A 26,794-nucleotide genomic window follows, 5' to 3' on the forward strand; every position below is an offset into this window, starting at 1 on the left:
CTATTGAAGGTAATGGGGCCCTTTATATGTCCAGTTGTCCTTTGTCAACAACAAATTGTCGCTGTTTTTTGTGTTGAATATATGCTATATGGTAATTTATGGACCTAATAGGTATCTAACGCTATTTGCACATAACAAAATATATATTTTATCAAAGTAATTGTTGAACCGAAATACAATTAAGAAGGAGTATATTAACAGTGAAATAATTATTAAGCTCTAACTTAAAATGATTTTTTATTCATAACAAACTTAATAATGCAAACACATTGGCATTTGGCAAAAACAAATATTTGTTTTTTATCTTATATTTTGGAAATGTACATCCAGTTTTTTTCCTTTAAATTTTTTTGGGGGCCCCAAGAGAGTGGGGCCCTAAGCTATAGCTTGTTTAGCTTATACGTAAATCTGGCACTGCCTGCCAGTAAGGAAATAGCCTCACACTCAGCTTTGGTACAACAACACCCATATTAAGTAATCTCACTCCAGCAGCTGGGACGGACAACAAGAATGACCTTAGAAAGAGGTGAGGAGCACATCAGGGAACATAAAATCATAAAGTTGGAAGGGACCACCAGGGTCATATTGTCCAACCCCCTGCATAACTACCTCCCCCACACACACCCAGTGACCCCTACTCCATGCCTAGAAGATGGCCTCCTTCTTGCTCTCCCCATACAGTAGTAGTTTACTGCTATCATGTGGACAATGCAACAGAAAAACATTTGACTGCAGTAAAAACTGGACAGTAAGCTGCAGCTGTATCATGAGCATCAGTAGGAATGCAGTCTATTGAAAAAGGCGACTCTGATTCTCAAATCTATGAACCTGGTAATTGCAATGGCTTGTTTTTTTTTTTTTTAAAAAGCCACACACATGTGCTAGGTAAATGACTATGAAGCTTTTTTAAAAGAACAACAACAAAGGAATAGATACCCTCTGTATACTATATACTCTGGCTAAATCCCACACCTGTGAAATAAGGCCAATATCAGGAGTGTCAAACATAAGGCCTGCAGGCCTGATCCAGCCCCTTGAGAGCTCTTATCTGGCCTGCAAGCCAGCTGAGGCAGCCACCCCACCCCCCCCAGTCCCGATTTGGGCTGGTGAAGCATACCCCAGCCCGAACAAGTGACATTTATGTCATATCTGGCCCTCGTAACAATTGAGTTTGCCGTCCCAGGTCTATACGGTGATGTCTTCTGTTGCTGCCCCATGGCAACGAGGGCTCATAGCCTAAAAAACTCATTTGGTTTTTTTTTTTCACCTCATCACAAAAACTACGGAAGGCCCTTTGCCTTTAGCAAGATTTAATTTGGATTCAGTGAGTCAATGTTGCAATTATGTGGCACTTGTTTTGGTTGAAGGGCTTGTCTTTCGAAGTGAAGACCCAACATCAGTTTAACTTCCCTGTGTACTACAAAAGGTACAGTATGATGAGTGGCACACTTCGCAGAGCATGCTGGCACTCGCATGATGCTTATTGGTGCATGAGCCATCGCACAAGTAGTCTGGCACTAAACTAGATTAACACCATCCACTGGGCCCTGGACAAACCTTTTCCACATCCACCTGCTATATTAATAACCCTGCCTGCTGCTGTAGGAGCCATAGCTGCTGTATCCTGCTGTTCTATTCAGTATTCATTGCACTGCAATAAGCGTAGATTTGTGAGAACATGTTACCTTGATCTCAACTGGGCTTTCTTAAATGACATTGTTGGCCCATGATTGTTACAGGATAAACAGGCCTAAGAAATGGCAGTCTGGAGGGATTAAAAAAAAAAAATCTATGCACTTCTCCAAGCTTCCTTCACTAAATGCTTTGCAGTAAGAGAAGAAATTAACAGGGTTTCTGGTTAAGATTATTTCAGCCCATTCACTAGCACCACAGTGAACAAGCCCTTAAAATTCAGCTAGGTAATACAAGAAGGGAGCCCAAGAAGTCAGAGCACAGTTTGTATTACGTTTTCTCTTCCTGTATTAAAACTAGGAGAAGAAAGTACCCCTTGGCCTGACACTGTCTTGCTTTGTTCACACAAACTGCTACATCACAGTCATGTTAACTTTAACTCTGTCCATGAAGAAAGGGATTTCTGCATGGAAAAAGTTATGGACCCCTGTTTTGCTCATAAAACTGATATACTATTTTTCACTTTAAGAATTCAAGAGTAAGGAGAACAGAGTTGATTACCTGCAAATGATGTTTTTAGAGGACAGAGTGTGCAGTAAGGGGATGTAGAATTAGTCCTTCGCTTTTGCGAAAGCTCTAGAACTATCTTGCACAGGAGCCTGCACTCATACCAACCCAGAGAACATTCTTCTACCTGTACATACATAGAATCATAGAGTTGGAAGGGACCACTAGGGCCGTCTAGTCCAACCCCCTGCACAATGCAGGAAATTCACAACTACCTCCCCCCAACACACACACCCCAAGTGACCCCTACTTCATTCCCAGAAGATGGCCAAGATGCCCTCCCTCTCATCATCTGCTTAAGGTCATAGAATCATCTAACCTCTTCTTAAAAACCTCCAGGGATGGAGAGCTTACCACCTCCCAAGGAAGCCTATTCCACTGAGAAACCACTCTGTTAGAAAATTCTTCTTAATGTCTAGACAGAAACTCTTTTGATTTAATTTCAACCCGTTGGTTCTGATCCGACCTTCTGGGGCAACAGAAAACAACTCGGCACCATCCTCTATACGACAGCCCTTCAAGTACTTGAAGATGGTTATCATATACAGAAGCATCTGTTTACCTTTGCATGCCAATGCCACTTAAACACAATACCTTCCACAATTAGAACTAGATTTATACACCCTCTATGAGCACAGGCACACAATGCCCAGACTTTCATGCATGTGCCCTTAGGTTGGCCAATAATGTGAACAACTCTGAGCATGTATAGGATGCCCTTCTCTTGCTCCTAAGGGCCATCACTGGCCTCTTGGTATAATATGGTGGTGCTTTGTGATTCTTTACCTTAGAGTTCAGCAAAAAAATAACTAGGGAGGCACATGATAAAGGTTTAGAAAATTGGCACAGTGTGGAGAAAGTGGAAACTTTATTTATTTATGGTATTTTAATTATTAGCCACCCTGAATCCAGCATTGCCGGAGAAGGGCGGGATATAAATCAAAGTTTATTAATTATTATTATATGCTTAGTTAGTGGCCAGATATATATTGTATATTTCTGTTACCTTCAATTTTCTATTGAGCCACAAAATGGGAATGGCAGAAATCCAGTTGCGCTCAAGAAGTTACCAGCTTGTCCAGTGGCTTAAGCAATTGCTCTGTCTTGGGAAGAAAACACAACCTTCCATAGTATAGCAGCCTGCCTAGCACAGCTCTCCAGACCTTTGAAGGTTCTCCTGACAGCCCATTTCTTTCCTCTCCGAAACAGAGGTCGTGTGGCCTTTGCCAAAGTGGGTAAAGGCATGGTTTGAATGAGCTGCTGCACGAAAAGGGAACCTGCTTCCCATTAGGAACATTTAAGGAAGATCACGTTCATGACACCTGGAACAAAGTGTTACTGGGACACCAAGACCTCATCTTTGGAATTTCAACGGAGACTTGCATGATGAAAAGGAGCTTTCCACGTGATCATTAGGGCGAGGGAAGGAAGGGGTGGTGGGGGTCTGGTTTTGTGATAGTAGTTGTGAAAATAATGAATAGAGTTGCTTTGAGACCTTAGACCCTATACACATTCTTGAATCAGTACCCATACGACAGTTTGCAAAGGGAAATGTAATTTCATGCAGAATTTGGGTGCCGCATACATTTCTGCGATTGAAAGTTTGCTCCACTGTAACGGCTATCAATGTTAACAGCAAAAGCAAACAAAATCCCTGCAAGAATTTGTTCTCTGTGACAGCTTTGGAATGAAGAAAACAAAAGAAAAAGGGCCCATGCTCATCTTAATTATGTGCACAATTACCTGACCTGGCTGAAAAGGATGCAGTCTGTATCCTGTTCTGCAGGTGATGAAAAACATTGCTTAAGCAACCAAATTTTCAAAGTTAGCTATCTTCCCCGCCTCCTACCATGCCTATATATTGTCTCAATTTTACAGCTTTTAAAATCTGAGACCTGCTGGAGATTACTTCCTGAAGAGGAGTTTTCATAAAGCTGCACCAATAATTGTCCTTTAGACTTGATGGTTTAATTTTTCTCAACTGTTTTTACAGCCAAGATTTTTAAAAAAAGGAATACAGAAAATTAAACATACACGTCCTCTAAAAAGCATGTACTCTGACAAGTCTAAATGGATAACTTGTTAAAGATAGAGCAACTCAGCACATTATTAGTAGAAAGTATTGCAGAAAAAACTTTCATTCTCCACAACGGAATTAGTAAATAAATCTGTTAAGATGTTTCATGTGTTGGGATTTTTTCTGCAAATGGAAGTGCAAGTGATGTTTATATGCTTGTATGAAGATCCCATTTGGTAACACAGGTCCTCTACAGTAACCTTAACATATCTTGCCTAGCTGAATTTCATCCAAAAGCAGCCACATTTTTTGCTGTGCAGCCATACCACACCTTGCCCACTTATACTTATTATCTGACAACTCGTCTTTCTAGAGCCTTCTGTTTAGCTAGACTGAATGCTAACCCCTCTATGGTTATGCAAGCCAGAATTTTGAACATACCATACCCAGACAGGACCTGTCCTTGCTCTTCTGGCTCTATTGATTCACTAGCTCATGTCCTTTTGGTATGCCGCTTTTATGAGGAACTTAGATCATGTTATATCTCTCCCTTTTTAACATATAAATCTAATGTCTCTGTGTCTGACATAATGCCTTTTTTATTAAGTGACAGGGATCCCAAGGCTACATTGTCAGTGGCAAGATTTATTTCAGTCCTTATCTCTCTTAAACATTAGATTTAAAATTATGCTGCTCAAGATCAATGGATCAAGGAGCTTCTAAGGGACAGAGGAAAGGAAGGCCATACCACACCAAACCAACCAAGTTAGAAGAGTAGCCTCCAGAAAATCTCGGGACCAATCTCAGACTCAAATTTGTGGAGCAACAGAGTTTTCTCTGCTTTGGGGGACAAGCATCACTTCCCTGCTAGTACTTGGTCTCCACCTAAGAAAAACAGAGAGCTAAATAAGCAAAGGAGAGCCCTAACCCTGGCTAGAGGGGCGGCCTTGCCTTCAGCAATCCTGGAGGGAAAGTATAGGAAGTTATCAAGATCTGAGTGGGCATGCCCTTGCAGGTCAGGTGAAATGGAAAGTGCAAGTCATGCTCTATTTAGGTGTATCTATTATAAGGGAATTAATCAGAAGCTAATTTCTTCCTCTTATTAACACAATGGAAGCCAGTTCAGAGGAAGAAAAAATTAAATTCCTCTTATAGGAGGGAGACTTTCAGTGTTATTTGCAGGTAGCCAAGTATTACTCTGCAGCAATTAAAATCCGCTTGGAAAAGGGAATTAGTATTAATAAGGTGAATTTTAATTGATATAATTTTATCTGGATTTTGTACAAAAAGATTATTTATCACGTAATCAGTTTTATTGACAAGGTTTGTATATTTTCTGGCTAATGCCGCAATAATAAATCGGGGGGGAAAGGATAATACAAGATCACTCGTAAACTAAGACATGGTGGCTTCTAATTTCACCTTCCTTCCACTCTCCCTTTGCACCGAAACAAATATGGCTGCTGTTGAAAAGAGTCTTCTGTGGTAGTGCCAGCACTGCTGGATTCAACAGGCAGGGAAAGCAGAAATGGCACCCCTCCCCCGCTTCTACCAGATGGGGAAAGTGGGACATACAAACTCTCAACCAGATCCAGTTGGCTTTGGGAGGCTCTCGATTCACTTCCCATCTTATGGCACCAATGAAAAAGGAATACATCACACTTCTCTCCTATTAGGTAATTTATGAACCGATGTCTGCAACAGAAATAGGGCTGGAGCCAAACACTGCAGTACTATCTAAACCAGGGGTGTTGAACTAATTTGTTACGAGGGCCGGAAATGACATAAATGTAACTCGGCGGGGGCTGAGCCATGCCTCGCCAGACCAAATCAAGAGTGGAGGGAGTAGTTGCCTCGGCTGGCTCGGATAAGAGCTCTCAAGGGGCCAGATCCGGCCTGCAGGCCCTATGTTTGACACTCCTGATCTAAATGCAAATAGGTTGACGGTGCAAGGCCTTTGTCCATCTTGCCGGCCTGGGAAGGGCTGCCATTTTCAGTGGCTAATCAGGGAACCCATCACAGGTGTTCTTAAGGTACACAACAGACAGAAACATGCAACAACCAATCACAAGACCACGGAGTGTGCAGCTGCCTCTTATATTAAGAAGTTGCAAGAGTTGAGCCTTGATCCTAGGGCTGCCGGAAGTAGCGGGAAAATTGGCATGGGCTGGAACGCAAATGAACAAGGAAATTGGCATGTCGCTACGGCATCTGTCAGTGGTGGTGCTTGCCACCAAGTACCTGAGCTCTGGGCTGCTGCCATATTCAAAGACGGAAAGATATTAAGCCTTGTCCATGTGCAAAGAGGCCACCTGGATCTTTAGCTCATCCGTGACGGTTGTGAAATGACCCAATTCCAATAATTTCTGGAAACCAGTCTAGCCTTGGAAATAGGGGAAAAAACTGCCTAGAGAATGGATAAATTACACCTTAGCAGCAGGAGCTGGCTTTGTCCCATAACTGACAAAAAAATTCCTCTCTCTGTGATTTTGGCACGCATGCAGCAGGACAACAGGGAATTTGAGCAAAAGATGAAGTTGAAGTGTAAGTAAAGGTGGGTGGGTGGATTGCAGTTACAATGTGATGAGCATATAAATTCACATGGTAGCAGTAGCAGTGTGCAGCCAACAAAGGCAGCATGTAGCCAAACAGCACAGACAAGTAGCTCTCCCCATGGCTGCAGCCAGTTCATAGTGTGTTCAAGCACAGGATGCAAGGTTGTGAATAGCTATCTGAAACTGGTAGAACAGAAACTATATAATAAGACTGATTTCACTTGAAGAACTTCTCTTGTGCTGTGAGAATTGCATGTACAAAGACAGAAACGTAGTTTTAAAATGCACTTGTTGGACTTCTTAAGTCTATTGCTGGTCATGCAGGAAAGCAGACTTATGGTAGTATAGAGTTTTAGGCCTTTCTATATTTTTGGTTCACTTAAGAACCCCCCACCCCACTGAGGAGGGAGCTGGGGCTCAGTAGCAGAGCATCTGCTTGGCATGCAGAAGGTCCCAGCGCCTCCAGTTAACAGAATCAGGTAATAGGTGATGCGAAAGACCTCTGCCTGAGACACTGGAGAGCCAGTCTTATGTTAGTATAAAGCAGCTGCATGTGTTAAAAAACAGATGCACTCTATCTGAAGCACATTTTTAGCCAGCACCACAGTCTCCACAGAGTGATACACATTTGGGAACAGCTCCCCCATCCACGGTTTAATTTCTTTTTCCGCAACTCCCCAAACCAATTCCTCATTCTCTTTCACGAGCATCTGCAACCAGGGCCATTTCCTTCACTGTCTTCTCCCATCACCAGTGAAAATGACAAGCCGAGGGGTGCATGTGTGTGTGTGTGAGAGAGAGAAACTCATCTTTTTCACCAGTAATTTCATTCCCTTGCACAATGCTCGAGTTTATAGCAATATGTACATACTTTTTTTTAAAGTGCCTTCTGTGAAGTTGACAAGCCTTTCCTCTGTCCCTGTAAGTTTCTCCAGAGGGGTGAAGTAAATTTATGTTGGTGAAACTAACAAGGTTTTCCTCCACCCTTGTCAGTTTCACTGAAGAAAGAACACATGGGGGGAAGCATGTGTCAGGCAGGCAAGTAATATTCAGCCGGGATTCAAATCAGTCGGAGTATAAGCAACCATGTCATGATGGTATTTTATCAGAGGGTTGGCAGGGCAGGCCAGCAGAAGGAGGAAAAGCATAATTTATTAACCACTGTTAATATTCACCTGTGAACACATGAAGCTGCCTTATACTGAATCAGACCCATGGCATAGTCAGTATTGTCTATACAGACCGGGAGTGGCTCTCCAGGGTCTCAGGCAGAGGTCTTTCACATCACCTACTTGCCCAGTCCCTTTAACTGGAGATGCCAGGGATTGAACTTGGGACCTTCTGCATACCAAGCAAATCTCTACCACTGAGCTATGGTTTTAGCCTGATTCTTGAAGATGCCCCTTCATTAGCAAAGTGGCTTATTCTTCAGCCCAGCTGAGCTGACCTCCAGAACTTTTTCTCCAGGCAGGGAGGCACCCTTCCCCCCTGGCTATTTCATCCGCAATAGGCCGACCAAACCCATTAAAGACACACAAGAGAAACAGAGATACCACAAAAGTCATCAATTGTATTTTAATGAGACCATGAATTGGGGGAAAGGGGAGAGGACAGAAATGGAGAAAGCAGGAGGCTGCCCTAAGAAAGGAACTGCTCAGTGCTGGGGGTTGGGTCCATTTTGCCAGTAGTTTAAGATTGCAGCACAAGACACCGATGGGCAAATGTGCCTGCTTGAGCAGCAAATACATCAAGAGACTGAAGTGGGGGGGGGGGAGGGGGAAGAGCAGCCGGAATACCATTTTTATTTTGTTTTTGTAAACATTTGCATTGTTTTCCTGCCCCTTCCATTCTGGGTGATGAACTGCACATGATCACAGCCTGTGGCAAAGCAAGAGCATCCAGACCTGCAGAAACGCTGCTGGAAAAAAAGATGAGCTTGAAGACATTTACCATAAACCTGAGGGAAGGTATCGCGTGTGGGGGCAAGGGAAGAATAATTAGAAGCATTTAAATTTACATTGTACATTTGTACACCCGTTCAGATGGAATGGCCCCAAATAAACCAAATATATATATTTATAGACTTTATATATACAAATATATATCTATCTCAACAGATATATATATATATCTCATCTCTTTTAAAAGGATAAAAGGTTAAATCTGTCTTTGCATGCACGGCCGAAAGCCCCACTCCACTCAGTCAAGGCCTGTGCTAGACCCTCAGGGGAGCTGCAATCCACCCACTGCTAATGCAAATCCTTCTGATGGCCTTTGCCTCCCTCTTCCTTTCATATAGCTTGAGAGAAGGGGGATCGAGGCCTCCACCTGGCCGGATTCCAGTTCCAACATCACACTGTAGCGGGTGGGGTTAGGAACGCTTTTATTGCTCATCGAGTAACTGTTTCTCCGCCTACAGGAGGCATCACTGCGGCTACCTTTCCCGCCTACATCTCACCACAGGCAAATGAAGTGATTGTAGGCTTCTCCCAGTAGCGGCCCCTCTTCCTCACACTCCACGGCGCTTCCTCTGCCAACCAGAAGGACTCAGAGGGGAAAAAAGAGCGGTAGGGCAAGCCCTGCCAACTGGTAACGGCAAGGGACCATCAGAAGATTCCGGCGGGCCAAACGCCCATTCTGTTTCGAGGCTCGTAGGTGTACCGAACCCACCCTACCTTAACACATTTCCCTGGTCCTCCACAAAACAAGCTTTCAGAGATTAATGGGGAAAGATGCAGGTGTACGCTACACCCTTTCCCCCACCCACCCCCAAAAAAACTGAGTTCCATTCCTTGGCCAATCTAACAGGGAACTGGGGTTTGAATCAACACAGATGGAAACTTGGCGAGTGGAAAGAGCAGAGTCAGCCGAAGAAACAGGAGGAGAGGGGAAAGAACGAAACATGCTTGCCAAGGCCAGCCAGCCAAAACCAGTGGGTGCGTCCTCCGGAATGTACCCAGTGAGAAAGACTTCCACCCTCCTCTCCCTGTCCCTCATATAATGCTGGCATGAAATGCCTAAGTAGGGCAACTAGAATTTATTTTTGCTTCTCGCAATGGGTCTGAAAGCTTTTAAGGGGGATAAATAGGCACCACGTCAAAAAGGCAAAGTTTGGATAAGGCTAAACAAACAGGAGAAAAAAAATAAATTAAATGGAAATTGCACCAGCAACGCCCTTTGCCACAGAGACAGGCTTAGCACCAGGCCCCCAGGGGCTGTCAGTCTTGCACAAGTGGCCAACAAGCAGAACTCCTGTAGACACCCCTCGACAAGGTCTCTGGAAACATCTCCTTCAGCAGTGTTCATGGGGAACCGATATGTACAAGAGAACAAGCTCCATGACAGGGGAATTTGTGTCATAGGGCGGTGCTTTCTGAATCTTCCTCTGAATTGATTTTTCCTGGTACCGGGTGTCTCTGGACTTGTCCCACTGGGTCCAGGTGCAGCGTGGCATCAACCTCTACATGGATGGACGGGATATCAAGGTGGGCAAGATCTGAAATCAGGCACAGGTACATACAAAGACAAAACGTTATCATGGTGTTCCAAGCCCATTCTGCTCACTAACACATATACACGTAAAATTGACACACTTTATCTAACTGAGCACAATGTACAACTCTCAAGAGCCTAGGAGCTGTTAATGCCAGAAAAAAGGGATGTCATAATATAGTCATGGTTTGCATCTTTGCTTTGACGTGCTTCAGAACTATCTTTTCTTGCAAACAACAATCACATAAATAATATACAGGTTTCATACTTATGCAACTCCTAAGTTTAGCTTAGTGTGGAAATCAGGTTTTGGAAACATGGCAGTAGATCTCTACCTGTCCAGCAGTGCTTAGGACAAACTACTACACAAACTAGTCTTAAACAAAGACTTGTAAATAGCCTTTTGTCTGTTCACCTGTGACGAATAAGAAGAATATCTAGGTGACCAGGGAGGGAAAATATTTGGAAAGAAGAGCATCCCCCCCCTCGTTTGCTGTCAACGTTCTACAAATGGCTACCCCCTCACACACACTCGGGTATATGTGATTAAATAAAAGTGTTTTTGCATTAGTAGCTTGTAAACAAACTTGGAAGGCTGTTTTAAATGTCTTTAGAGGAGAAAATCTATCCCTACCTCATTTGACAGGGAAGTATCAAAATGAAATCCTAGCCAGAGTGAACTGGGAAATTTAACCACACCTTTTTACAATAACATTTTTTACCCTTCCTAAAAACAGATGGTTCTAGTGAAGGCATCTGGATGGCTAATACTGCAATAATGCTACTCCCAGGAAATGGAAGCACTGAAAACCTGTCCTGGTTCCCTGATCCTCAAGCGACTTCATCTCAGACAAGCACTCTAGAGTAGATTCTCTGGCTTTTTGGTAGAAGAATATCCATTGATATGTCATCCAAATAAATGTAAAATTAATCTCCTTAAACACGCAGCGGGGACCAAAAACATGTGAATACAACCAGCAATCAACAATTTTGACCCTTCCAAGAGAGGCGCATTGATATTTTTGATCAGGACAAACTGAGCTGAACTCCAAATTTGTATCAGTCCAATGCACTTGAAGAAGTTCCAAATGAAGCAAGTTCTCTCCTGAGGTGGGACCACTGATCAAGACATGCTAGTGTCTTCCTGTGAAAAACACCAGAATGGGAGAAGAATGTTTGCGAACTTGGCTAAAGCCAGAAGACAAGATGCCCCTTTCCTCCAAATGCTACAATGTTCACAGCCTGTCTCCATGCTACTCAGTGCTGCAAATGCCTGTCTTCTGAGAAATCCTCTCAAGGTGGCACTCAAAACTGTAGCTAAAAAGTGGCTGGCAATTGAAGAACAAGCGCATTGCCTGGTAGTTTTATAAAGTGGAGGGACTGGAGAATGCGTGGATTTTGGACAGGATGGGCTTACTTAGCTGTAAATGAACCAAAGCTTCCAGATAGTTTTGGATAAACACAATACCCCATACTGAAAACTTCAAGGGCTCCAGAAGACGTGTAACAAGACACAACAGTGTTATGACACAACAGCCTGTTCACTTCCCCCTCCCAACAGTCAAAGACTATGGGACATCCTAGACACAAAGGCAGCTTTCCCACTTTACCTTCTTGGCTAATAGAACTGAATTCATCTTAGCCCCTCTTCTGAAGCCAATGGCTTTCACAACATCTTATGGCAGGGAACTCCACATGCCAAAACATGCTTGAGAAAGCCTTTCTAATGGGAAGCCAATAAAAAGAGAAGGGAGAAGCATGCAGAGGAGGAAGCAAGGCCTAGTTCTAGAGGACCAAGCCTCTTGCCATTCATGGAAAGATCAAGGCTCTGGAGGACTGACTTGACTGACAGTCGTGTCCCCTCAGGGGAGAAGTGCCTACAGATCAGCCATTTGCTTGGCATATGCGGGTGCACAGGTATGGATGTGTTTTTCACTTGAACTGATGAAACATTTCATGTTTCTCACGGAGGATATTTTTTGAGTAGCAGTGTTAACACAGGAATAGCAAATGAGCAGTTACCTGTGAGGGCAAAAAGGAGCTGATGTGCCAAAAGCAAAAAAGAAAAGAAAAAAAGATGAGATATTCGCATCATAAAGAAAAATCTTACCAACTCTATGATTTCTGTCATAGGACAGTATGACTTCCCCCAGAGTCACCACTGAAAACACTCCTGTAACTTAGACCTTAGAAAACAACCCTGTGTATAGCCTATGGAAGATGCGCTGCGGGGCAGAAAATTATGAATGAAGCTTACGTTATCAGCTGAGCTGCAGGACGCTCCGCCATGAAGTTGAGTGTCCATACCAGGTGACAGCCCTGCATCCTCTCATCTTTGACCATCCCCTGTACCCAGCTGTAGAACACTTGGCCTGATCTACTACAAGTGCCATTAAATAAACATTAATGGCAATATCATGACATCCCTTTAGAGAAGAACACATGGAAAATGGCAAAGGGAAAGAGTCACATTGCTAGGAAGGGCCGGCAAGGTTGGGAGCGAGTGAACCTTGTGGTTTGGGAAGAACTTCGTTCAATGGGTTCAACTGTCCGCACATAAAAGGGATCAGGCATGAAGGCCGGTGGTTTTCAGAAGCACGCTCCTAAGTTGACTAATAACATGATTATCAGTCAGCTTGGTACAGGGCAGCAGGCTCCAGCAGCCATGCAGTTCCAGGCGAGTGGGGCCCCCCATGCAAGGCCGGTGAATGGTGGACGGTGACTTTGGAGGTGAGGGGGCACAGCCGCAGGTCAGGCTAGGAGGGCGAGGGTGTGTGTGGCGGAAGGAGGGGAGGGGTTTGGGGGAGAGGGGTGGGGACTCCAGCTTACCCTGAGCATTCCCCTCACACCTATCCAACATTGCCTCACGTGCCTCAAACAGCTGCAAGGACACAATAATAGGATTGGGAGAAAGGCACAGAAGAGAAACAGCAGCAACAAGACACAGTAGTACACGACACAAACGCCAGTCAAAGACAATCACCTGTCTGTCTGTTCACCCATGAGAACTTGGGGCCTCCCCCTCCCCCCCCTTTGCCAGCGACACGAGGATCTCTTGGTGGGCGATCTTGAGGAAGGAGAAAAAAACAACCACCCTTTGGCTTAGAAAGGAAGATTGGCCATTTACTGCCTCATGGGCTGCAGCAAGGGAGCTGCCATCCCCTCCGATGTCCAGGCCACTCTGACCTCCATGTACTTCAATATCTGTAACCCCACTACTCTGGAGGCCACTGGGAGACCTCAAGCCTGCAGGAAATGGCTGCTGGGCCATCAAAGGCAGTGTTCAACCTGGAGCACCATCGAAGGGCTGAAGTGATGGGCGGAAAAAAAAAATCCCACTTGTGTAGTCATCGCCCCCTGGGGTGCTTCCACCCTGGGACAGACCACAGAGTCTCCCCTTTAGAGCCTTGCCACTTGCCCCCAGAGAGGTGCTAGCTTTGCTGTCAGGCAGTAGGAAAAAGCTCTTCAGAAATGAACATATGACGCTGCCTTCTACTGAATCAGACCCTTGGTCCATCAAAGTCTGCATTGTCTACTCAGACCGGCAGCGGTTCTACAGGGTCTCAGGCAGAGGCCTTTCACGTCACCTACTTGCCTAGTCCCTTTAACTGGAGACGACGGGGATTGAACCTGGGACCTTCTGCATGCCAAGCAGATGCTCTATCACTGAGCCACAGCCAAGCTGGGTTGTTTACTTTTTTTTAATTGCTAGAGAAATGCATTCCATGCCTTTGGGATGGGTGGCAGATGTAGCAAATGTTATTTGTCAAATGGCATCCAACAAGCACAGCTATGCAGGGGAAGGATTTGCAGGTGTGCGTTATCCTAGCACCAGTCACCCCCACAGTAAAAATGAGGGAGATTTGCACCTGAAGCAATATTAGTATTTCCAGGCAACTGCTGTCATCGCTATGAAAAGCGACTTTCTGAGGGTAATAGTACCTGCTGGGACATCATCATCTGGGATGCAGGTGCAACCGTCCCACATCCTGTGTCTGAAAAGGGCCAAAGAGAACATTCCCGATTCAAAATGTCAACATGGTTACTTTCAATGGGCCTTTTGGCTTATATATTTTACTGTAATTGAGACTTTTCAAAATTTGATGATGTGCCAAAATGGGAAATGAAAAGGAGAGCCAGCATGGTGTAGTGGTTAAGAGAGGCAGACTCTAATCTGGAGAAATGGGTTTGATTCCCCATTCCTCTACATGAGCAGCGGGCTCTAATCTGGTGAACTGATTTGATGGGAGATTTGCACCTGAATCAATATTAGTATTTCCAGGCAACTATTGTCAGCACTATGAAAAGTGACTTTCTGAGGGTAATGGTACCTTCTGGGACATCATCATCTGGGATGCAAGTGCAACCGTCTCACATCCTCAGTGTCTGAAAAGGGCCAAAGAGAACATTCCCAGTTAAGATTGTCTTTAGCATCCTAGGTTTTTGCATTCACGGCTTCTCCTGCAGGATCCTTCTCAAAAGGCCATTTCTTTCAGCTCAGTTCCCCAGGAGGATGCAAAATGACCAGGTGATGGAAAGGAAGCCCCATACTGGACGTACAACAATACACTTGTATGCCGAATACCCCCGTTCCTTGCTATTTTGTTCCATGCGCCATACATTTGTTTTTGTGCAGCATATTGGGATGCGTCTTTATTCTGCTTAAGGGGGTATTGGTTGAGAAGTACAGTATTCCTCAAGCACGAGACTGTGAGGAAATATTTGACCTCAAAAACAAGAACATGGCTTGAACTGCACTTCGCCACCAGGGATAGGCAAAATTTTCCGCACACAGTTAAAAAATAAAAAGGGTAAAACCACCAAGAAATCTGTACCGTCACCCTAGCCTAGCGGTTCCCAAACTTTTTGAGTCATGTAGCACTTTTCAGGAGAGAAATTCGTCATGGAGCACTAATTTTCACCTAGCACCTATATACTAAACTGAATGACCATTGTATTTTTCTTTCCAATCTCTTCAGGGAGCACTAGGAGATGTTTTGTGGAGCACCAAGCGCTCCGTGGAGCACAATTTGGGAACCGCTGCCTTCGCCTATGTAATGGCAGCCTACTCAAAGCCCGGCTTTGCAATGGCTGTTCCCACCTCTGCTCTGTTTGTAGAGCCTATCAGCTGCACATTAAGCAACCCACAGGACCATCAAGCATGGAGACCAGAACTCCCTGTCAGATGTCCCCTTCCAGTAATCCCAGCAACCCCCTCTCCCCCCCCCCACTGCTTTCCGCGTTCCATGTGATCATTACCTGTAGACATGCTCTCCCCGGGGGACATGCCGTCTAGAATGGTGTGCTCCACGGACTGTGGACTGGAGCCAGACGCGTTTGATGTGGGAGGCTGCGGAGGTGGCAGCGTGGGCCTCTGCCGCGGCTTGGGGGTGGGTCGCGATTTAGTTAAAGTGCTTGTCAGGGAAGGAGGAGAAGACAGAGAAGGAGCGGCAGCTGGGGAGAGGGGGCCCGAGCCCAAGGAGTAGCCTTGCGGGTAACTTAGTCCGTAAGGAGAAGGGGTGCTCGGTGGGGTGGGAGAAAGGCTGGCGGGGGAAGGCTGCCCCGGGGACTGGTCGGGCAGGCCACCTGACTGGACATAAGGAACCTTGGCAGGGATTGGGGCCAGCTTCTTTGAAACTGTAGAAAACAAGACGAGAGACAAAAAGTTGAGTATCATTCACCTGATGGGCTTTCAAGTAAGGGATTTCTGTACGTGGCAGTGACACGCCTGCTTTGGCACTCTGTAACACCGGTAAAAGCCTAGATGCAACTTCTCTACAAGAGGCTGCAGCTACAAGATGAAGTTGAAGCATTAATGTGGCTTCTCTAGGAGAAGGACCAACTTTTGGCTAGCTTCCTGCATGCCAGAGAAAGAATGCTAGGCACAAATCTTGTACAGGCCCCCACTGAGTGCTGTTCATTTCTAAATCTTTGTGTTCCAGTCAACATGTGAACAGGCCATGTAGCAGTCTACGTTGAATCCTGAAGAAGACTCTGTCGAAACAGGGTTATATCTGGATCCCTGTCTCGTTTGCATGAAGGATTCATGGTGATTACTGTACCGATCCTATTAAAATTATCGACACCACATCTCCACTACGTGGTTATTGTACCTTGTCTGCAAGTCCAGCATTTTCTTTCTACTCTGGGGAGATCAACCTCATGGACTTTGGTCTCAAGTAGCTTTATAGCATTGGCTATGGACATTGCTGGACTTTTCTTGTAGTGTGTTGATATATGCAATTTATTTAATATATCATATAGCATCCTAAATATTTTGTGTTTAGGACATTTTTTCTACTGCTGTTATTTGTTGCATCTCACTAGACAGTAGGCTAACCTTTTTGGCTCATTTCTAAATCTCAGCAATGAAAGGTTCTGGAGTTTGTTTCATCCCCTTTTTCATTTTCAGTCACAGACGGACTGACACCCCCCCCCCCCACAGTAGTAGCCATGTATTTGGTGGGAATGACAAAACGAGCCCTGGCCAAAAGGTTTGCCGGTTGAATTTGCCACAGCAAAGGCCTGTCATTTGTCAGCCTCACACCCGACAGACATGCTCCCGACAGCCTTCTGGGTAGGGTTGCCAACCTCCAGGTACTAGCAGGAGATCTCCTGCGATTACAACTGATCTCCAGCCAATAGAGATCAGTTCACCTGGAGAAAATGGTCGTTCTGGCAACTGGATTCTATGGCATTGAAGTCCCTCCCCTCCCCAAACCTCACCCTCCTCAGGCTCCACCCCAAAAATCTCCCACCAGTTGCGAAGAGGGACCTGGCAACCCTACTTCTGGGCAAAGACGAAGCGTACCTTTCCGCAGAGTGTGTGGGCTCTGCTCTGTAGACAGCTGCTGCATGAGACCAGGCGGCGGCTGGGCAGTCCCACACGGCGTCATATGACCGCAAGCTGGGCTGCCTTTCTGCCCAGACACGGGGGAAAGCTCTTTAGTTTTTACCACACTAAAGAGAAACAGAAGGTGAACAAGAAGCGGTTGTGAGTCCCTTTTGTACGAAGGGCGCCTCTTTCAAATCTCGCCAGCCCCTGCCGCAACGGGCCAGGGCACGCCCCCCCCAAACCCTTCGCTGGGATAAGCTGATGATGCTTGCAAAGCAAAGCGGATTTATGCCCAGCTCCAAAACACATACCCAAAGCACCAGACCAAACTTGCACTTCTACTTTCAAAGCAGAGTGAGCATGACTAGAGCATGGATGGCGCTGCAGCACTTGCAGTTACTCTGTACACAGCAATGAGACAAAACAAAATGGAGGGAAGCCCTTCTCCAAAATCTACCTTTAGCACACATCTGTTCCTTAAAGTGAAGGAAGGGCCAAGGAGGAATGGCTTACAACACTGTGCGAGGGGCCACCCTGATTGACCCAGTTTGCTCCTTACATGTTGACTGCTGCACCTAGCTGTAATGACCAGCGGCTGGCCAATCTGGCCCCTTGGTCCAGGTGAACAGCAGAGAGGCAAGGGTGGCTCAGTGGGGCTAAGGGAGGGGGTGGGCCTTGGATGTGAGGTGAGACAGATCCTGCTTCGTGCAATTAAGCTGGACTAGGCAACTAAATGCAGCAATTTAAGAACATGAGAACATAAGAAAGGCCCTGCTGGATCAGACCAAGGTCCATCAAGTCCAGCAATCTGTTCACACAGCAGCCAACCAGGTGTCTGGAAGGAGAAAAGACTCAAAATATACTAGGCTATATACACTGTGGGCCTCCCAGGGCTCTAAATGGTAGCAAACAGGCTGGTGCTGAAGACTGGCACTGCTGCCTGTGATGCAAATCAAAACTGCATAACACTTTGCAGCTGTGGGGGAAACAGTGCCTCGCCTTGCTTCAGAGAATGGACTGGATGGACTATTGACATTAAGGGCCATTTTAAACTAGTTTTTATTTGGAATTCGCTGTCATGGCTTCCCCAAGGAACCTGAGGAACTGTCATTTGGGCAAGAAGCTGAGAATTCTGTTCCTTGACGAAACATCAGTTCCTAGGGTTCTCTGGGGAGAGAGAATGAAGCAGGCCATTGAACGTAACTAGATCTGTAGTTTAGTCAGGGCTTCACTGAACTGCTTCAGCGGCAGGGCCTTATTAATTGACACAGTTATACATTCTCACTAAACAGACTTGCCACAATGCAGAGACGGACAGGAAGGTGCCGTTTCTCTGCCGAAAGGGGCCTGGGCCCCCATCCTTGTATGCTGAACTATGGCTCACGGCAAGTGAGCAGCGCTCGCCCTTACACCGCGCATGATGCCTAAGCATTGTTAAATAAACATTTATTTACCTAGTGAGCCCGGCTCCTCTGTCTCTGGCACAGGTGCAGCTGACCCAGGGGGGAGAGACTGACACATGGGGGCTGTAAAGAGTGCCAGGAGGATCGGGTTTGGATAAGGTAAGGGAGGTTTTCATGTGAACAGAGGAGAGGTTAGTCTCAGGACCATGCATCTCTGTGAGGGAGCTCTGCTTAGGGAGGTGCAAGAAATATGGTTTAGGGTTAGAGTTAATGTCCAGTTGCTGAGGGGAGGGAGAGGAAGAGGAGGAGGAGGTAGAAGCGGGGGGCAGAGTTTGGCTGTATCCTGACCACCGATACAGTGGCAAGGGAGGCTCAGGCCTAGTGCATGCGCCCATCTTGGAGTGGAAGTGGTGGAAGGATGGGTAGCAGGGGTATGGGGGAGGCTTGTCGTCCTCAGGGGATGGGTAGATGTAACAGCAATCCGACCAACTAGACGACACACCACCATCCGTGCTGCAAATGTCCAAAACAACAAAACAAAAAGGAAAAAAAAAGAGCAGAGAGCATTTGTACAGGGAGGAACTGAGCAGGAGTTTTGAAAACAGCCAAAAAGCAAAAGGGGAGGGAGAGGAAAGAACCGCCACCAAAACATTCAGGGAAGAGAAGGGCTCCCAACTGTAAAGTATACAGGGGACTGAGGCAGCAGCTCTCAGTCTCCTGAGATGACAATACTGGGCCTGGTTTCGGCTTTCTTTCCCATAAGCCACTCTGAAATCACACCTAGCACTGGAAACCAGAGGCCCTCAGGCCCCTGTGAATGAGGCTGTCCATGGCCACACCTCTTTCTAAACCCTTAGCTACCATTTCTCTCTAGACAGTGGTTTTTTTCCCTCCCCCCACACACACAGGCGTAGAACACAGGGGAGGAAGTTACATCTACCAAATTTATTCTTCAGTGGGAAACTCTACATTGGCAGTTCCTGCATTTAGCAAGCTGGGGTTAAACTCAGGTACTGGTTCCCTCAAATATCAAGGCTTGAGTGTTCGAGGGTTCAACTTTAGGAGCCAGGGCAGGCGTCTGTCCCTGGTTCACAGGTTACATGACTGGAAAGCAGCGAAAGAAGTCCACAATTTCCTAGCTCAGAATATGAACATTGATGTCTCAGAATTCTTGCCCCAAATCCAAGGCAAGCATTACAGCCCCCCCATTCTTTTGTGTATCAGACTTTAACCCTCTCTCCACTAGCTTGCTGTCCCCTTTTTTCTCCTAAACTTGCCTGGCAGCGGGTAGGGTAATAACGGGACAGCATCTTCTCTCTGGAGGGTTCCCTGATGCTTGGGATGCTGAAGAGACTGAGGTTTCCGGAAGGAGACCCTGCTGACACTGCCACCCAACAAACTTAGGGACTGGATTAGGGGGTGGAGGAAAGGAGCTTGTGGGGAGTTGTGGTCTCAACCGAAGGTTAAGGGGGGAGAGGGACACATTACATACACTCCTTATGATGTCACCAAGGGTACAGGAGGTCCAAATTTTGGAGCAGGGTTAATGAAAATATTACTTATAGATTGCCTCTCAACAGCTTGCTGAACCCCATTTCAAACCGAGCTGGGGACAACTAGCCCACCCTATCTCTAAAAAGGGGCACAGTTGACTGAAGGCTTGAGCCTGGATCCAACTCTACCATCCATTATGTTGGAAACTGCAAAGACAACAGAGAGGCAGGAAGTCCTGATCAAAGGCAAGGCGAGGCGGGAAGGAGACAGACAACAGCATGCACTGAATGCAACTCCAGGTGGAGAGGCCTTCAAGTGGCTCCTGGACTCCTTCCAAAGTGTTCGGTATGCATTTGCAGTTGCGGGAGACCCAACCCTAAGAGGTCAAGAAAGCATGGAATGGGATCTAATGAAGTTGCATGTCCTCATCTCAAGGGCTTGACTTGGGCCCCAACCACTGTCTCCACCTTTCCCCGACTGATGTGAGCCTGTTATTGGACATGGAAGATTTTTTTTAAAATCCTTGTTTTGAAAAGAGAGGGGGAGATGACAAGAAAGGCATAGACTAAATGGCAAAGCAGGGAAGTTCAAAAGAGTAGCTACCATGAAAATGTTGTTGCTCAGAGTTGAAGCACATTCTTTTTATTTCATTGTTCCTGAACTGAGAAACAGCTCTGGAGTATGAGTCAAATCCAACCAGCTTTTCCACTGGTGAAAAAGGAAGGAAGAGGTTCCCCCTTGGACACCAAAAGGGTTATGATGGGGATCATGGGACCTACATGGACAATAGCCACGGTACAGAGAGTTGTAGTAAAGAGATTAATTATGTGAAATTGAGTGAACAAGCAGGCTGGATCCAATCCCATCTTTCCACTTGCTTCAAACTCCATTTCTTGTGCTCAGCATCGGGATAGGATGGTTAACGCTCTTCAAGGCAGTTACAGTAAGATGGGCACATGCCATCAGTTTGCAACTAGAGAAGACTAACCCTATTGGCAAGTACTGGGTACATGCTTTTGTGAGTGTGGATTAGGAATGCCAGGCCACTGCCTGGCACCCCTGGGAGCTTTGGAGGTGGGGCAGATGTGATTCCATGTGATGGGTCATCATGTCTGGGCAAAAATCTTAATATGACCTCAGGAACTTGGCCGATGCTCTGGAAACTTTAGAGTATTACCAAAGAGTTGAAGAAAAAAGAGGGGAATAAAATAGGGGAATAAAACCCAACCTAGAAAGCAGAACCTTGGGTACCCAAGGTTGGGTAGAATAATATATATAATTAATGAAAATATAATTTATTAGAAGCGCTATGTCAAGATTACAATTATTTAAAAACGTTAAAATAGCACCATGGCATTTCCTAAGGTTGATATCTATAATGCCAGACGTGTTTCAGCCTATTTGGCCTTCATCAGTGGTCAATTGAAACCCGTGTAAAACCTGCACACATTTACAGAAATATATACATATACAGTTTAAATCAAACCAAGCATGTATATAGGTTGTATACTATATTACCAATTACTCAAACATATGGTAAGATTGACTCTAGTTGTAATACTAGTTTGCATGTCTCCCATATATGATGTGTGCAGTTATCATATATGGGAGACATATGTAAACCATTATTACAACTAGAGTCAATCTTACCATATGTTTGAGTAATTGGTAATATAGTATACAACCTGTTTGTATATGTATATATTTCTGTAAATGTGTGCAGGTTTTACACGGGTTTCAATTGACCACTGATGAAGGCCAAATAGGCTGAAACGCGTCTGGCATTATAGATATCAACCTTAGGAAATGCCATTGGGCTATTTTAACATTTTTAAATAATTGTAATCTTGACATAGCGCTTCTAATAAATTATATTTTCATTAATTATCCATCCATCCATCCGAGTTTCCAGAATGTCGGCTCAATGTGCTGACATTATGTCCGAGCATCACATACCACCACTTTCCATCCTCCACTGGCCTCTTGCCAGCCCAAAAACAAGGGCGGGTGGAAGGGCCCAAGAGGTGGAGAAATGGTATGCCTGGTATGGATATGCACAGGAGGGGGGTACATGGTCTTGTGAATTTAAAGTCATGTGGCTACACCATTAAAATCTAGGCTGGTTATTAAAAAAAACTTGAGGTGTGAAAAAAGTGGTTGGCAATTTACTGGAAAGGAGCAAGACTCTCAAAACTGCAATAGCAAGCTGAAGGCCATGTCTAATCCCTTTGGGTACAAGCAGATGGTAAAGAACCAAAAAGATTAAAGAAAAAGCAACAGAAGAGGATGCAAATGTAGAGAGGAAAAGATGCTATTTGCTGCAGCACACAGGCTGGAAAAGCACTCAGAGGATCTGTCTGTTTTTCCCCTGTGAGAACACACGACAATCCTGTAACAATTAAAGCGCTCAATCCAGATTTGGCTCAGATCACTCCCTTTGGTTTGTGATAAAACAAACAGAGCGAGGCTGAATTTTGTGATGTTTCATTACTATTTTTTTTTCTGGAACTGCTTGTCCCACATGTACCTCCCTCCCCACTACCACAAGTCTCTCATGAGCATGTCAACATGCAGCACATTAGAAGTCCAATTCCATATTTGCTTTCAGCAGGGAGCACATCTACTGCAGAAGCACAGACCAAAAGCATATGCATGATATTCCATGGGCAGCTCTCTCGACGCACGTGAGTATGGCAAGCACGATAGGTTACGTCCAGGAGGTCTGCCTGCCAGAAAGCTGACCCAAAGTATGAATCCTCAGCACAAAATAACATACATCGGAAACTCTAGATTTGCGTATCCAGGACTTTTAAAAAGTCCAGCAACTGGATGAAGCCAGGCCCTCTAATAGAATAAAGGGGATCCCAGGTGTCAGGATAACTGGGATCTTAAGGGAAAAGCCGATCCTTTGACTTAGGCAAGGATAGACCTCAAGGGTAACTTGTGAGAATCTAGGCATAAAAGTATTGGCTCAGTAGAAGCCACTAGCGCATACTTTTTTGTGTGCCAGCCATGTTTGGGAATATTACAGAGAAGAAGGAACCACGAGGCTTTGTCCATTGTCTGTGCTATAGCATCATTATCAAAGGGACAGATTTTGTGTGTCACAGATTAGAAAAACGACATCTACCAAGCTCTTCCTTATAGTCTCAGTGCCAGTCTTGCATGACATCTGAAAACTTTGGCAGGGGGTGGGTATTCTTGCTGCTTACACTCAGGTGGTCCAGAGGTAGTACCATTATTTTGTGCCCGAATTCTCTTCATGTGCACACACACACACACAAACACACACAGCGAAAGCGGAAGCAAAACTAAAGAGGGCCCATGCAGGTGTGGGAAGAGCGGACACATTCACAGAGACTCCAGGACCATGGAACGGCAGCGGCAGAGCGTGTGCTGCCTCCAGAACTTACCTTGCCCGTTCAGCCCCTGGTGGGAAACCGAAGCTAGTTGGAGTAGGGGAGGGAGTAGCTGAAATGTCAAGAGATTGCTCAGGAATTGGTGACTGAGGAGTAGCCGCAAGATCAGAAGGCGGAGCAGGGGGCTGCATGGCAGGAGGGGTGGAGGAGGCCTTACGGACTACGGAGGTGCCTCTGCGAGCCACCCAAGAGGTGTCCATCACCCGGACGCCCATGCTACGGGGGGAACACAGAGACACTCCCTTACCACCTTGGAAGCAATGTTCAGAGATAAACAACAACCACGTTGCAGGGCAAAGGGGAGGAGCCGCCAAGCTATCTCCAGGCCTCTAAGGACTGCGAGGAGAAATCCTTTCCTGCCAGGGCACATAGGGTGGAAGTGGCACACCAGGAGCCAAGATCAGCCCTGAACTCTGAACACAGAGGCATGTGCGAGGGACATCATGCTTAAACATTCCTCTCAAATGGGACCGTGCGTCCTCTCCCTGAAAGCCCAGGAGAACTGTCAAGGGATATGCTTTCTTAGGAGACTCTCTCCAAAGATATCTTTGCCTTTCTGCTTGGCAGGTTGGCTCTGAGTGCAAATAATACCCAGCCCCAGTAATTCTTTGCCCTTGCAGTCAGAGCACAAGATTTTGAGCATAATTTTATTACTGGTTTCGAAAACTGCAGGGATAACCAGCTGCTATAAGGTAGCTGCAAAAGATGTAATTTGTCAAAGCTGGCTACATTTTACACCAAAGAAGGGTTCCCCTGGGAGCCTTGGTTTGAGGGCTTTCTTAAGAGCCGCCACCTTGAACGTTACAACAGCAACCAAAGTTCGGGGCGGGGGGGACTTGCATGGATTTTGAAAGCCTGCAGCCAGGACATCTGCAGTTATCCTTCAAAGAGGAAGGAAGACAGCCTTTGCATTATAGATCGACTGCAGCAAAAAAAGGAAATCCTGCAGGAAAGGGGAGGAGCGATGGCTCAGTGGTAGAGCACATGCTTTGCATACACAAGGCCGATTTTGAAAGGCAGGTCGGCATGCTCTACCAGGAGTCTTGGAGAGCCAGTGCCAGTCACGAGCAGACCGCATATGCATGCCACAGGGCAGGAAAAAAGCCAGCTCGGACTCTGGCTCACCACGGCACTAAGTGGGGCCATGTAGGGCTTCAGTTGGTAAGGCCCCAGGTGCTCTGTACTGCCTGGGTCTTGATACTGGTCATAGGAATGGTCCAACAGCTACCCAGAGGATACCGTACCTTTGGATTTTCCTAAGGCTGCATGGACAGAAACATACAGATATTAGTGTAACAGAAACTAAGGCCAAATGCTTCTCCTCCTGGGTCAACATGGCTGGCTTTGGGAAAGGGTCTGAGAAGTCCAAGGCTGTAGCTTGGGACGAGAGAGTGGGAATCAAAGTTGTTCAGCGACAGAGAAGCACATCGCTAAAGTGAAAAGCAGTGGAAGAAAGAACTAGAGGAAACAGAAGGACTCTGCAAAAGCCACACGGTTTGTTTTGTAGCACGTATGTGCGTTTGTATGTGTGTAAAATAGGCAAAGCAGATTAGAAGTGTGCCTGTAGGGACTTCAAGGTCTCTGCAGGAGTCTCCTTCTGGGATAAAGGCGAGAGATTAGACGTTGTAGACAATGTTTGATGTTTGGGAAAAGTACAGTGGTGGGGATCATGGGATATCAGCACATGCAGAGAATCCCCAACCCTTCTAGAACGATTATTATGTACAGTGCCTACCACGTTAGTTTACAATAATTTTCCCTTGAATATTTTCCTATTTGTGTCTTTCTGCCTCCACTTCTTTGTGGGAATGAGAAATACCATAAAATAAGACTGTCCTCATAAGTACACAACTGCGGCTCCTAGTAAGCTACCTACCACAGCCTTGCACAAAGAACTACAGAATCTCTCTGTCCATCAGACAAAGTGCTTTAAAAATATTCTGTTCCAGTTTAGCTTAAAATATCTCTAAAACTTCCACTTTCTACCAACAAAGATACAACATACTAACAACAACCTTTTTCTAAACATCTGAACCTCCCCGAACCCCTTCCCTTAATAGAAAAATCTTACAATGGTTGTGTGGGATGCACTTGCTTTAAAGAGTCTCCAGGGAAGGCAGTTTCTTGCTGTCCAAACAGAGCATATGAATGGCAAACTTAAAGGGGTGTTTGTGATCACTCTTCAAAATTCATCTGATTTGAAGGCCTTTGTAAGTCCAAACAAAGCAAAAAGCTTAATTCTAAACTAACCGAGGAAGCTTTATAAAAAGGAACTTTTTACAGCAGCTCTGTAAGATTCATTCATTGGGTATATAATCCACTCTTTCACAAAGAAACCCATGGTGCCATATATAGTCTACCTCCCAATTTAATTAATTGTCATCATAAAAAAAACCTGTGAGATAGATCATGATGGGTAGCCGTGTTAGTCTGTCTGAAGCAGGAGGAAAGAGCAAGAGCCCAATAGCACCTTAAAGACAAACAAACTTTCTGGCAGGATTTCTGAAGAAGCGAGCTGTGAGTCACGGAAGCTCATACCCTGCCAGAAATCCTAGGAGACAGGTTAGGCTGAGAGACAATGACAGGCTCAAAGGTTACCTGGTGACCTTCATGACCAGAGATTTTAACCTGCGTTTCCATGGTTTAGGGCCATAACTGGGGAGGGCCCCCCCAGGAGGGCAGCTTGCTGCACCTGTGGCATGCAGAGAGGGCCTAAGTGCCCCTCCTACCCAGCCCGCTCCTCCTGTAGGAGAGGCAGTTCTGCCGCCCTCTCTGCATGCCATAGAAGGGGCGGCTGCCCTCCTCCCCCTCCCCCCCAGCTGCGGCATTGGTCCTAGTCTAGCCTTAATCAATTAATCAATCTGATAATTCAAAGTTTTAATCACAGCCGGGTTGTTTCTGCCAAATAAAACTGGCAGTGACGGAAGCAGAGAGTCGGAGAGACCGCCAGCATGCAGGCAACATGGTGTTTGCCTCTTTCCTTGACCAAAATTTAACAAAAAGGCAAGTTTCGTGATACATGACGAACTATCACAGTTTCCCCTCTAATGGGAAGGAACAAAGACAACTGTGAATGACTCTGGGGGGCCTTTTAAAAGCTGGATGGATGTCACTTCCCTAACACTGGCTCCCGCTTGGCTGAGGTAATGTGTAAACGACCCAACCAGAGGAAAGAATGAGGACTACAAGGAGGGCTGTTCATATTTTAATGAGTAGCGGACTGTTAAATCCATTATTGTTAGGGGAAGTTCTTTTTAATTTTTTTTAAAAAACCTGTTTTGTTTAAACCATGTCAGTTTTGTTTAATTAGGTTTTTCTTCTTTTTGAACGTATTTCTGTATGGTATTTCAGTTCCTGGTTTTTGTATTCTTAGTCTTTGT

The 26,794-nt window shown here is 45.6% G+C and overlaps 1 protein-coding gene and 1 pseudogene across 1 annotated transcript in view; one reads left to right on the plus strand and one right to left on the minus strand.

The window, feature by feature from the left end:
- Nucleotides 1-9,242, plus strand: part of LOC130476285 (testis-expressed protein 47-like) — a 28,804-nt pseudogene extending 19,562 nt beyond the window's left edge.
- A 590-nt stretch (nt 9,243-9,832) lies between these two features.
- ARHGAP44 (Rho GTPase activating protein 44) overlaps nt 9,833-26,794 on the minus strand; it is a 118,395-nt gene continuing 101,433 nt past the window's right edge. Inside the window, exons 17-22 of the mRNA XM_056861437.1 lie at nt 24,659-24,676; nt 23,409-23,630; nt 18,553-19,014; nt 17,075-17,223; nt 15,523-15,900; nt 9,833-10,267 (exon numbers count right to left, since the gene is read on the minus strand). Coding sequence (XP_056717415.1) covers nt 10,128-10,267; nt 15,523-15,900; nt 17,075-17,223; nt 18,553-19,014; nt 23,409-23,630; nt 24,659-24,676 — 1,369 coding nt within the window. The 3' untranslated portion in view covers nt 9,833-10,127. The remainder of the gene's footprint in view (nt 10,268-15,522; nt 15,901-17,074; nt 17,224-18,552; nt 19,015-23,408; nt 23,631-24,658; nt 24,677-26,794) is intronic.

The sequence above is a fragment of the Euleptes europaea genome, chromosome 1, assembly GCF_029931775.1.
Source record: "Euleptes europaea isolate rEulEur1 chromosome 1, rEulEur1.hap1, whole genome shotgun sequence".
Taxonomy (NCBI): domain Eukaryota; kingdom Metazoa; phylum Chordata; class Lepidosauria; order Squamata; family Sphaerodactylidae; genus Euleptes; species Euleptes europaea.